This window comes from Ornithorhynchus anatinus, chromosome 19 (assembly GCF_004115215.2).
Source record: "Ornithorhynchus anatinus isolate Pmale09 chromosome 19, mOrnAna1.pri.v4, whole genome shotgun sequence".
Taxonomy (NCBI): domain Eukaryota; kingdom Metazoa; phylum Chordata; class Mammalia; order Monotremata; family Ornithorhynchidae; genus Ornithorhynchus; species Ornithorhynchus anatinus.
In genome coordinates this window covers 11,595,129-11,608,228 of record NC_041746.1, presented here as the reverse complement: position 1 = coordinate 11,608,228, position 13,100 = coordinate 11,595,129, and the positions used below count along the sequence as shown (strand labels likewise).

Genomic DNA, 13,100 nt, shown 5'->3' with positions numbered 1-13,100 from the left:
TGTGTGTGCAGAGGTTGGAGCAATCACAGAGGAAACGGAAGCCTGTGATTGGTGGAGTTTGGGTGCTGTCCTCTTTGAACTTCTAACTGGCAAGGTAAGCAAAGATCCAAGTCATTGAACAGAATTTACTCAGGTGCCTTGCTTGCTTCAGATGGTCTCAGTGGGTTTGGAATTGTAGGCTCTGCATGTCTTTTTTCTCCTATCATATCAGTGCCTTGGACAGAGAAGCTTTTGTTTTAGAAGTGAACAAAATAATGTATCAATTTCCCAGGATGAAAAAGGAAAAAAAAAAAAGATAAATTAAGCAACAACAGACAATCTTGTGATAGGTCACAGCATTTAATTAAACCATATATCACGTGAAAGCCTGGAGGAAGGAGTGGACTCAAGCACTTAGTACAGTGCTCTGCACATAGTAATCACTCAATAAATACTATTGATTGAATGAATGAATGATTGAATGAATGAATGAATGACTAGTTGGGCCTCTTCCTCCTGTCCCCAGACTGGCTGAGGAGACCAAGCTGACCAAGCCATCCTCTTTCAACCCTAGAGGCCAGAAGGTGCTCTCTCTGTTTCTGTGGTACCCCCTCCTTGTCTGGAGAGCTGCCTTTCTGTCAGGTGCTGCCACTGCTCTAAGAGCTCATTATAGTGCTCCACACTCAGTAAGTGCTCAGTAAATACAAATGATTGATCGATTGGAGCCAAGGGAGCCGGGTGGCCCGGCCAGTGGTCCAGGAGCCAGAGCCAGAGCCTTCGGAAGGGGTTTTGGCAAAGGACTTCCTCACACCCCAGATTAGCCCTGCTCAGTGGTTCCTTGCCCCTGCGGGCCGCTTGACTGCTGTTCTAGAACAGTCCTGCTTTCTATGGGGAATGCTGGTTGGCCGAGAGAGCACAGAGCCAGCAGTGGTGGCTTACTGCAGGACACTTCATGACACGATGTCCTGTCGGTGGAGTTAAACGGTAAAACTGCGGTTACGTGAAGTTGCCCATTTAAGAGAAGCAGCATGGCCTGTTGGATAGAGCAGGGCCTGGAAGTCAGAAGGAGCTGAGTTCCAATCTTGGCACCGCCAGTTGTCTGCTGTGTGACCCTGGGCAAGTCACTTGACTTCTCTGTGCCTCAGTTACCTCATCCGTAAAATGGAGATTAAGCCTATGGTCCTTTGTGGGTTAGGGGTTCTACTACTACTACTACTACTAATAATAATGTTGGTATTTGTTAAGCACCTACTATGTACCGAGCACTGTTCTAAGAGCTGGGGTAGATACAGGATAATCAGGTTGTCCCATGTGAGGCTCACAATCTTAATCCCCATTTTACATATAAGCTAACTGAGGCACCGAGAAGTTAAGTGACTTGCCCAAAGTCACACAGCTGACAGGTGGCGGAGCAGGGATTAGAACCCATGACCTTTAGCTCCTAAGCCCGTGATCCTTCCAATGAGCCATGCTGCTTCTCTAAGTGCTAGGATGTCCAACCTGATTAGCTTCTATCTACTCCAGCAATTAGTGCAGTGCCTGGCACATGTAAGCTCTTAGTGAATACTAGAAAAAAATAAATTGCCACATGTTCATTTTTGCAAGTAAAGGTTTGAGCTTTTATATTCCAGCAAATTTCTCCATTCTCCAGTTTGTGGAAGGCAGAGAAGCAGCGTGGCGCAGTGGAAAGAGCATGGGCTTTGGAGTCAGGGCTCATGAGTTCGAATCCCAGCTCTGCCACTTGTCAGCTGTGTGACTGTGGGCAAGTCACTTAACTTCTCTGTGCCTCAGTTCCCTCATCTGTAAAATGGGGATGAAGACTGTGAGCCCCACGTGGGACAACCTGATTCCCCTGTGTTTACCCCAGTGCTTAGAACAGTGCTCTGCACATAGTAAGCGCTTAACAAATACCAACATTATTATTATTACTTTTAGATCAGTAACTTTTAATTGTTACGTAACCAGTTACAGTTGAGTCTTCGTATAATGGTCCCCTGCCAAGTAAGCATAGGAAATGAGGAGAATGGTATTTTCTCAAATGTTCACCCACTTCAGCATTAAGCACTCTTCAACCAGATCAAGTAGACCAATAAAACAATCTTCAGTTCTCTGCAGTTTTTGAATAGAAATTTGTTCTTCTATTATGTCAATGTAAGATGGGGGTATTTTGAAGCCTAAAATGATATAAAATTTGGTAGTATGGGAGAATATAGGAACACCATAGATTTATAAACTGCAGTGTTGTTTCCTTGTTCTCACAGAGCATATCATCTTCTGGTTAGCTTTCAGAGATTAATTAAATCTGCTACATTCCAAGCTCATTGAGGGCATTGTACTTTTCCAAGTGCTTAGTACAATGTTCTGTAGTCATTATGATTGACTGATTGATTGGCATTCCCAAATAAGTAATCTGATGACCATGTGACACCAGTCTGACTCCAACAATATTCTGTGAATGTGATTATTGATACTGTGGCTCTGTATTTCTTTGTCTATGTGTTGGACTGGAAGAGAATCACATGTGTTACCTGGAATAAGAACTATTCCTTATTGACTGTTTCAGACTCTGATTGAGTGCCATCCAGCGGGAATAAACACTCACACATCTTTGAATATGCCGGAATGTATCTCTGAAGAGGCCCGATCACTTACTCAACAGGTAATCTGTTTTACTTATGTGACCAGGGAAATCAGCCAAGCAAATGGACCCACAGATTCAGAATCTGTAAAAAATGAGACAGGGTGTAAAAGAAGTGAAATTGAAAATACAATCTGTGACTGTGACTTCAAGGAATTGCTGTCAATTTGAAGGACCTTGGGAATGTTTTGAGGTCTGGAAAAAAGTGTTAATAGGATACATGATAAATCTGATCTCATTTCCAAAAGTTACTTTCAATTAATGCCCTTTTTCCTTTCTTTCTGTGATGTAGCTTGTGCATTTTAGCTTTTGACTTAGAGGAAACAACATACTGATGACTAAGTTTTATCTTTAAGACTTAGGTCTTGGGTGCTGGAGCAACTTTGAGACATGTTAATGTGAAAGATCCTCACCCTTCTACATAGATATTTTAGATTTAACTCCTTGGATATAAATTGGTATTACCTCTAATAAGTGAGTGCAATGAAACAGTTGTAAATGTTCACAAGATATGTGTGAACGTGAAGAAGAAACTAATCACTGCAGCAGGAACTTATCCTTTCCAGAAGTCTTCAAAAAGTACTCAGCCTATAGTCAAGTAATAAGGGTTACTCAGGCAAAGTGGGGTTAACCTGTGGAAAAAGTGGGACATTAGTAGAGGTGTAGAATACTTTTTGCAAGAGAAAGCTAAGGTGAGGAAAGCTGTGAGAAGGGGAAAATAAGGCTTTTGATTCCTTCCCATCGTTGTCTGCTCACTGACAAGCAGAAACAGCGTAGTCGACCCCAGACTAATGTTAGATATGACAGGACTAGCTTGGGAGGGTCCCCCAAAGCTAGGCTTAAGGAGTTTATCCTGAGACCAGTTTGAGTTAATATTTTTATCAATGACCTGGCTAGAGGAGTGTGATCTAGCGGATAGAGCATAAGGTGGGGAGTCAGGAGGACTTGAGTTCTAGTCCTAGCTCCACCACTGGTCTGCTTTGTGACCTTGAGCAAGTCATGTAACTTCACTGTGCCTCAGTTACCTCATCTGTAAAGTGAGGATAAAGACCTTTGAGCACTTTGTGGGATGTGGCTTTTGTCCAAACTTTATTACCTTGTATCTACTCCAGCACTTAGAACGGTGCCTGGCACACAGTAAGCACTTAACAAATACCACTAAAAAAACTGCATCACATTTGCAAGTGACAAGTAAATTGTGGGGAGAGGGACTGCTAACTTTTGGAAAGACAGGAATATGATTCAGAGAGAATTAGATAAACAGGAAAATTCAGTTGGGACTCTCTAATATTATAATAGATGCTCCACATTGTGTTAAAAAACTACACATTTCAAAGTTTTTATTACTTAAGAGAAGGCTAGCAATGGAGACTACTGCCTGAAGAGTTAGTCATTCATTCATTCAATAGTATTTACTGAGTGCTTACTATGACAGATAGTATTGGAAATAGAAATAAGTGATTGATGCACGTGCAGTGAACTGACTTCACCCTCACTCTTCGTGTTAATTTGCCTGTTCACATCTTGCTACTCCCATCATGGTTAATAGGAATTACATATTTTAGAAGAATGGACCCATTGAGAAGACTTCCATTGCAACTGCAGATAGTTATAACTAACAGGTTGTGTTGGACTCTAGAAGGTAGTAAATCAGAGTTCTGTCCTTTGCCCATCCAAGGAAACTACCACTCATGTTGAGGAAACATTGTCAGGAAAAGGAAAAGGGGGTCTCTTGGCATGATTAACAGTTTGTCATTTTGACTTTCCTCTTCCACCCTCTCGTAGGTTACACAAAAGGTCAGAAAATCACAAAATGAGTTTACAGGGACCTGATTACTCTGCTGTAGGGAAATTATACATTTGTTGTTGTAGCACCCAGCTTCCAGTAACAGTTAATTTCCTTGCCCTTCTCCTTCTTTCTGGCCATGGATTTCGCTTCCCAGGCAAACTCCACACTTAACTTATTTTGACCCCAAATGTAAATCAGATGGTGCTAAATATTAGAAGAGCTGCTCTCTTTTATACCCAGATTTTTTTCTGAAAGCAACCTAAATTGTGCTAAGTAGTAATAGAGTAGTTCCATTTTTATAGGGTTTTTTTCTGAAAGAAACTAGAAGACACATATCCCCCAAACCTGTAAGGTGATATTTTAAAATGTGAATTTAATTTGTGCTGTAGTTGGTCCTTCAGATAGAAGATTTTGTGTGGAGAGTTGATCTTTAGAGCCTAAATCTTTGTACTGTTCTGCTTAGCTGCTGTTACTTGTTCCACGTCAAACAAATACAGATTGAAAATGGCTGCCAAGGCTCAGCCACCAACTCTGGCAAATACACCTCTCAGCAGGTCAGGATTATTTAGGGACCAGGTTTGCCCATCCGGGTGATAGATTGAGAACAGATCTGTAGCTTATAATGGTAGAAGGGGCTGAGAAGGTCAAACCTTTTGAGATATGTAAGTAGCTGTAGACTTCTAGCAACACTGAGTTTCCCTTAATCCAGAAATGAATGTGAAGGTAGCAACTGTTGATGGCTGCTATATGTTTGGTGTCAGAATCCTAAGGGAAGGCAAAAGCTAGGCAGTAACTGAGCTAAAGAAACAATTTACATAGTTCCTGTTGCTGGAAAGTTAGTTTTATATTCCAGAAACGTGGTTCAACAGTATAACAAGTACATATCAGGCTTCTAGGAGTGTTAGCTCTATGTTAAGATTCCTTCTGCCCTGAAATAAGTAGGAGTGAATACTGACAATTTCAGGCTAAGTGAACTGAATCTGTTTTGGATGTGTTTATATTTATGAGGTAAAAAAATTCCAAGCTTTTTTTTTGTTTGTTTGACCACTTTTCCATTAAATTTATATCATCAGCTTTTGCAAAACCTGGTTTGGTATTTGTTGAAACAATATTTATCTCACCTCTTGCCTCGCAAAGGTACTTTGAAAATATGCTCTAGGAAAAATTCTTGCTTAGTAGTTCTTAGATGTCAGAATCTGTCATTAAAATGGTTGTCCAAATTTGTTGAACCTGTAATTATTTTTTGATGAGGGCTCTGATTGAACTGGAGGTACCTGAACATCAGCTATGAAAGGTGGGCAGAACTGGGGAGGAAGGCTGAAAAGGTTGGGAGCTAGTAAAGCTGTGTAGATGTGGGTAGGGGAAAGCTGCCATTCCCGTCTTAATAATAATAAGGTTGGTATTTGTTAAGCGCTTACTATGTGCAGAGCACTGTTCTAAGCGCTGGGGTAGTTACAGGGTAATCAGGTTGTCCCATGTGAGACTCACAGTTGATCCCCATTTTACAGATGAGGTAATTAAGAGAAAAGTGAAGTGACTTGCCCAAAGTCACACAGCTGAGAAGTGACAGCCAGGATTAGAAAAACACCCAGGATTAGAACCCACAACCTCTTACTCCCAAGCCCATGCTCTTTCCACTAGGCTACATAGATTAAATTGACCCAATTTTTCTGGGTCACCCTTTTTCTTCCACAATATGTATTTGGAGGAACAGTAGGTTGCCATTAAGTAAATGATTGCTCCCATGTCCTCACTGGTGCCTCAGTGATATGAGAGAGTTAATACACCACAAAACCACCTAAGATACCTCCTGGGAGCAAACTGACCATCTGACTCAAAAGGATCTGGCTTAATGTGAAATATTAGAACAGGTCACTGACACGAATCAAGATATGACCCGATCTCCTGTCCGTAGGTCAGATCATAGACCATTGCCCTCTTTTAGGTGATGAACATGGTTATTTGGCACTTTCTAACTGTGGCTCTTATTTGGGCCAAATTTGACCCCTGCTTCCTTTGTACATGGGCCTCTATTACTAACTAATTCTGCCTTTTCTAGCTTTTGCAGTTCAACCCTATAGAACGCCTTGGAGCTGGAGTGGCCGGTGTGGAAGACATCAAATCTCATCCATTTTTCACCCCTGTGAATTGGGCAGAATTAATGAGATGAAAGCAACCTGAGGTCATCTGAACAGTTTCAGGTCTCCCTGTGACAGGCTTTCTCAGCACAGATGCAGAACTGGCTCGCAGTAATTTATGGACTACCAAATCACTTGGACAAAGACATTTAAAGGAAACAAGGGGAGAATGAGGCCAAAAGAGAACAATTTCACTTGAATTACAGACTGGAAAGGGCATTCTTTGATTTATCCAGGAAGAAACTACTTGATGTAACCTTTAACCAAGGTGTGGCCTAGATCAAATCTATCGGCACTGTCCTGCTCATTCCAGTTGCGTTGTGAACCAGGCCGCCACAGGAATACACTGCTAAGATTTCTTCTAATACCATTGCTGCCGTTGGTGCCAGGTGCAAATCAGGCCTTTTCAGTGTCAGACAGCTAGGCCGGATGGACATGATCAAATACTTTATTAATGTTCTTTCTGTAAATTAGGTACTAAAAGTACTTAATGCATAATGTCACATGTGAGGTAAAAAGAAATATATCTATTAGGAAATTTGTCTTGATGCTGTGGAATGTATCTTGAATGTGGTTGCATATTGTTTCATACCAGGGATGTCCATGTGGAAAGTACAGTCTATAATGCTGTCAACTTTGTGCTTGTTAGCTGACACTGCCTAATTGCCTATATCCTATTCTTTCTTTTCCTTTCTTTCTCTTCTCTTTTCTTCTCTCTCTTTCTTCCTTCTTTTCTTCCTTTCTCTCTTTCCTGGCCTCTTCTTTCTTTTTCCCTTTTTGTTCTTTCCTTCCTCTGTCCCTCCTTCCTTCTGTCCCTCCTTTCTTCTGTCCCTCCTTTCTTTTCTCCTTCCTTCCTTCTCTCCTTCCTTCTCTCTTTGCTTTCTTCCTTCTTCCTTCCTTCCATATTCCTTCCCTCTTTCCTTCCGTCCTTTTTTCCCTTCTTCCCCTCTTCCCCTCTTTCTCCTTTTCTTCTCCCTCTCACTGTTTCCACTTCTCTGTTTATTTCTTCCTCCTTCACTTTCTTTTTTTATACATCCCCTCTTCCCTCTTTCTCTTTTTCTTCTCCCTCTCACTGTTTCCATTTCTATGTTTCTTTCTTCCTCCTTCACTTTCTTTTTTTATACATATACTAACTTTATTAATAAGGCATATTGAAAGTCATTACAAAACAAAGACTTTCTTCCCCAAGACCTAATAAGGTTAAAATTTCTGGTATTTCAATAAACATCAAGAGCTTATGATGCTAAATAAATGTATAGGTAAAAATGTTAATCATCTTTATTGAATACTACTTGTCATATTTCAACAAAGTACTTGTCTGTTTCCCTCTAGAACTGAATCTGCAAACATTTTTTTTTTTCTTCATCCTCCAAGGTTTTTCTTGAGGAGCTTTGATATTTTTCTGCTAATTCCTCCTCAGAGTGAGAAGTTATACCCTCTTCAATATCTGCCTCATGCTTGTTCTATGTACACCCAAATCTAATCAAAACCAAATTGAGTTGTAATGGTTTTTTAATCCTGAAAAATGGAAGAATGGTAATTTTTGACTTGTTCCCCTGATGTACCTGAACACTGGGAATAAGAAAAGTGGGTGCGAACCCATCCTACATATTTGCCCTTTTTATGTTCATTCTGCACCTGGGTAAGATTGCCCCCTAAACTGGTTCATCTGTTTTCCTATTTGGAACTTGAATACAACAGTGCTATTTTCTAGCTCTTGTATTTGCAGTTTTAAAACAAATGTAAATGCCTTCCTTGTAAGAGCTTTGTCCAGGGAAGAAAAGACAAGCTTTTTCAGTGAAGAATTCAGCTGCTAGAATTGGTTTCACTATTCCACGGCCTCCCAGGTGGCATAAATTTTGGAGATCTGTGTGATGGCCTTCCTAAAGAACATCTCCACAGCTTCGATCTGCCAGGGACTAGGCCGGTTCCTGTAACCCAAGAGCATGAGGGAAATGCTCCAGGGAAACAGAGGAAATCTGGAAACATTTTTCTTTATTCCAGGTCCCCCCCACCCCCTTACTTTTTTTTTGGTCCTATCTTGTGATCTGAACTACAGCAGAGGGGCTGCTGCAACAACACTGCAGGTTGGGGGACAGGTCACCAGGATCATCCTACGGCAAGTTAGCTAGGGTGACATCACTCTCTGGAATTGCCTTTCAGCTCATCAGCCCCTGGCCTCATAACAGGAACTCCCTCAGGTGAGAGCCACAGGAACAACGTCCTGTGCTGGCTGGGTAGGAAATCTGTGTGCACTCAGACCCAGCCATTAGGGAGTTTCCTTCCAGCCATGCCCTGACTCAGCCTCGGGAGGAGGATTTGTGACTGAGGCGATGCTCCCTTGCCTGTCACCTAACTCACGTCCCTTGTGCTCTGAGAATAGTAACATCAACTGAGGAATGTCATCGGTGTTGAGGGCATCCTTTTACCATAATTTCTTGATATGTTTTACACATGTATATATTTGTGTGTAGGCATGCCAATATATATAAGCACAGTCCAGCTATATGGTAAGAACTAATTATTGCAATATTTATTAAGCTAAGCACTTACTATGTGCCAAGCACTGTACTAATCGTTGGAGTAGATTTGAGATAATCAGGTTGAGGACAGTTCCTGTCCCAGATCTTTAAATCTCCATATTATGGATGAGGGAATTGAGGCACAGATAAGTAAAGTGACTGGTCCAAGGTCACACAGCAGGCAAGTGGAGGACCTGAGATTAGAATGCAGGTCTCCTGACTCTCGGGCCTGCATTCTTTCCCTTAGGCCACAGCTCCATGACCTGAGTCTCTTTGGAGATGCACCTATAGAATAAAAGGTTTTTTGGGAAGGACTGAACATGGCTTTGATTTGGTGGCATGCAGGTATTTTTTCTATGTGCTAATGCTATAGTGGTATTGCTTGAAAAAATATCTAGGCCAAATGTCATTATAAAAAAGTGATGTCATATACAAAAGTACTTGGCAGCATATCTTTGCTCTAAATGTGTCTTTAATTTGATACTGTATTTTTTTCACTACATTAAAGTACTTGTATCCCTCAAATATATCAATTTACTATGCTGTTTATGAAAAGGTGTTATCCAGAAGTGCAGTCAGTAAGAGTTATCTTTGCATTAAACGCGACATGTTATAACAATTTGTCCAAATTTCCAACAGTGCATCATAATAATAATATGAGGAAACTGAGGTACAAAGAAGTTAAGTGACTTGCCCCAGGTCACAAGACAGGTAAGTGGCCAAGTGGGATTCGAATCCAGATCTTCTGACTCCGAGTCCTTTTAGGAGACCCTGCTGTTTCTCATTAGATGCCTTAACTGTTCCTGAAGTCTTGGTGGAGAAGCCAAGGAACATAGAACAAAGGTTAATAGACCAAAATCTGATCATCTTGTTTTAACTGAGATACAAGTTGAGGCTTCATTTCATTTCCAGTTTCTAAGAAAGTTTTGATAGCGTGTTTATACACTTTCCAGGTTTGGTCCTTTCAGTTTCTCACTTAAGGTCCTTTTTATTCATTCTGTTTGAAGCCCTCAAAATACTTTCAATCGGTCTCACACTTTCTTCTCTTTCTCTTCTCTAAAGAGATCTTCCCCTGCTGACTTCTTTAATTTGGTGCTTTGTTTGCCAAGGCCTTCCCCTCCGGTTATTATTATTGTTGAGGACTGATTGCATCTAGTCACTTCGCTAGAATATGAAAAGCTGATATGAGGCAGGTGGGTGTTGGGGAATACGAATGCCACCATCTGTTCCCCTCAGAGTATTAGAGACATGTCCCCAAAATGTGACTACCAGTTAGTCACCCAATCAATGGTGTTTATTAATGAAGTGCTTACTATGTGCAGAACTCTGTACTAAGCATTTGGGAGGATACAATGAAGTTTGTAGACAGATCCCTGCCCATGCCTAATAATGGTAAAATTATCTCTAGGCATCTTTTAGTATGACTTTAGGTGATGTCCACTTTAAGTTAAGGCTTGTATTGGGTTTGTCTGTTTTTTCTCCCAAGCTCCTATGAGATATATAGTTTCTTAAAAAGATACCTTTTTTGCTGGTTGGTGGGAAATTAATATTGTGTAACTCACTGCCTTTTATCAGGCTTCCATCAGAGAAACACTAATCTCAAATACTGTGGGGAAGGGCAGGGTTATAGGAACCTTATTATGCTGCCAATTTCAGGTGAGATATGAGGCAGGTGTTGGGGTGACACATGCCATCCAGCATTATATCAACTCCATTCTCGACCCCACAATTATGGATGCCTAGGGTGCTGAAGTGATCCTTCTAACTGATAACAAAGTCACATTTGACCTTTTAGGATAATTAATGGGAGTTAGATGTTTTAAGACTCCCTCCCATTGACCTTAAGCTCACTTAAGGGAACTGAAGAACAAAACCCCTCTCAGGGTCGCACCTGGAGAGTTTCCAGTACTCTATCAGTCTTGACTACAGGAGGGAGAGTCAAGCAGAGGCATATCCATTCCATTCCTAGCTTGGTCGGTGGCCAGCGAGTGGAAGGCCATCTGCTACAAGTCAAAACTCCCGTGTGCTGGGCAGTAGCGGCATGGGAGAAAGTCGAGAGCAGAGACTCAGGTTTACTGCGTGGAAGGAGGCAGTGGTAAACCACTTCTATATTTTTACCAAGAAAACTTTATGGTTACCCTACCAAAATGATTGCAGATGGGTGAGGGGCATCCTGGGAGAGATGTGTGCATGGTGTCGCTATGAGCAGGAGATGACAGTATAAAACAAGACAAGCAGAGCAAAGAGGTGAAAGGCTAAGACCCCACCTACCTTTGCTTCATTTTCTCTTCCAGAATTGTTAATCTTTCGTAAAGTTAGATCAGAGGGGTTTATGGTATGCTTTTTCTCCATCCATCCATTTTACCTCACCTGTCATAATCTCTGCTTTGGTACAGCTCAATCTTTTGTTGAAGGCTCGGTTAGAATACCAAATTAAATGCTTTCTGCTGCCATTGAAGACAGAACTTGAATCTGTACCAGTCAAATTAATCTGGGGTTTTGATCATTTGCTGTCTACTCAGCTCATTTTAAGGATTTGATATTAAGTCCTTCCAGTGAAGGGCTTCTGAGTGGCAAAGGATGGTATGTCAGCTCTTTCTAAATAAAGTACGAAACATAATAAGGAATGCGAAAATGGGAAGTAGAGTGCCACAGGTTTTTGTGATTTGGTCATCACTTGTTTTCTCAAGGACTGTCGATAGGAAACCAGAGAACAAGCTTCCTCTTTTGTGAGATCAGTGATTTGCGGTCTAAGTAGTACAGCAAGGCGGCAATTTATTTATTGGTCTCTTTGGGTCTGTAATCTGTCATTGATAAATGATTTCTTCTCTTGATCCAGCTACCTTTTCCCTGGGACAGAGCTAGGCTGCACACACTTGATGGATGGACATAAAAGAGGTATGGTGTCCAAGCAAATAAAAAAGGGGTGCTCCCCAGGTGGAAACCAAACCTTCCCTAGCTCTGTCACTCATCAGGCTCACTGGCAACATGTTCTGTTGAGAGCTAGCCCATGGGACAGTAGAGCAAATTAGTGATGATTTCTCACCATACCATTACCGTTCTAGGAGAGGTGGGAGTGGACAGAAGGAAAAAGGCACAACTCCAAAAGTGATGGACACTATCACATAGTTGCGGCTGTATCTATTAAGGACAGAGCCTCAAGGATTAAACCTGCCTCGTGTTAGTAGTTAGTAGTAATAAAAGCTTTTTTTTGAGCTTTTGGAAGTACTGAACAAGCAAGTGACATATTCCCTGCCCACCAGGAAATTTACACACAAAAATATTTACAGAATAATTAATTAAAAAGTGATTAAAAATGGATATAAATGTGAATAAATAAGTGCATGCATGGTAGAAATGGCAGATGAGTTTATCCGATTTAGGATGCTGGGAATTCAGAAAGGCATGTAGAAGGGGGTGGGCTTTCAGGACATCTCTGAATAAGGGGATGGCTCTATTCTGTCAGATCCGGACAGAAGTGTGAAAACACACAGCCCCGAGCTCTGGACTCCACTGATCAAGTCGGCTCCATCGTTGGACAGCTTTCTACACGGGACTGCTTACTGAAATGATGAGGTGCCCTGGGCCTACAAGGTAATGTGCTGTTACACCTTTTGCTATTCAAACTGTTCAGTTGTTCCATTCTGGTTTTTCTTGGTTTGACTCATTTTAAATGTTGCCCTTTTCCTGTGTGATTATCTTTTTTACCCTCTTCCCCTCCATACTTTTAGACTGGGAGTCTTTTGTAGGTCAGGGACCAGCCTTGAATAAATAGTTATGTATTCGTCCAATACTAAGTATAGTGCTTTACACTCAGCAGATATTTAGCAAACATTTATTGACTGTTGAAAATGAAACATAAATTCAGAGATGGTGGCATAGCAGTGGATAGTTGGGACACAGCAGCAGAAGGCAGATCAGTCTGGCAAGCAGCAATTAGAAATAGGGTGACTATCTTAGAGCAGAAGTGTCTGGAAGATTGTGGTACCAAGAGGGAAAAACAGAAATGGCCCCAAGCACTTTAGCTGTTTGCG

General features: G+C 41.4%; 1 protein-coding gene and 1 non-coding gene across 5 annotated transcripts in view; both read left to right on the top strand.

The window, feature by feature from the left end:
* The window catches only part of RPS6KC1 (ribosomal protein S6 kinase C1), a 98,179-nt gene extending 91,087 nt beyond the window's left edge, over positions 1-7,092 (top strand). For all 4 annotated transcript variants that reach the window (XM_007672354.3, XM_001511049.5, XM_029047222.2 and 1 more), the window contains 3 exons: positions 12-94; positions 2,543-2,638; positions 6,466-7,092. In XM_007672354.3, the coding sequence (XP_007670544.1) occupies positions 12-94; positions 2,543-2,638; positions 6,466-6,576 (290 nt within the window). In that variant the 3' untranslated portion in view covers positions 6,577-7,092. The remainder of the gene's footprint in view (positions 1-11; positions 95-2,542; positions 2,639-6,465) is intronic.
* Positions 7,093-10,939: 3,847 nt separating this feature from the next.
* LOC114805774 lies at positions 10,940-11,077 on the top strand. The gene has a single exon (XR_003753797.1). It is a non-coding gene; the product is annotated as a small nucleolar RNA SNORA7 (small nucleolar RNA).
* The last annotated feature ends 2,023 nt before the right edge of the window (positions 11,078-13,100 follow it).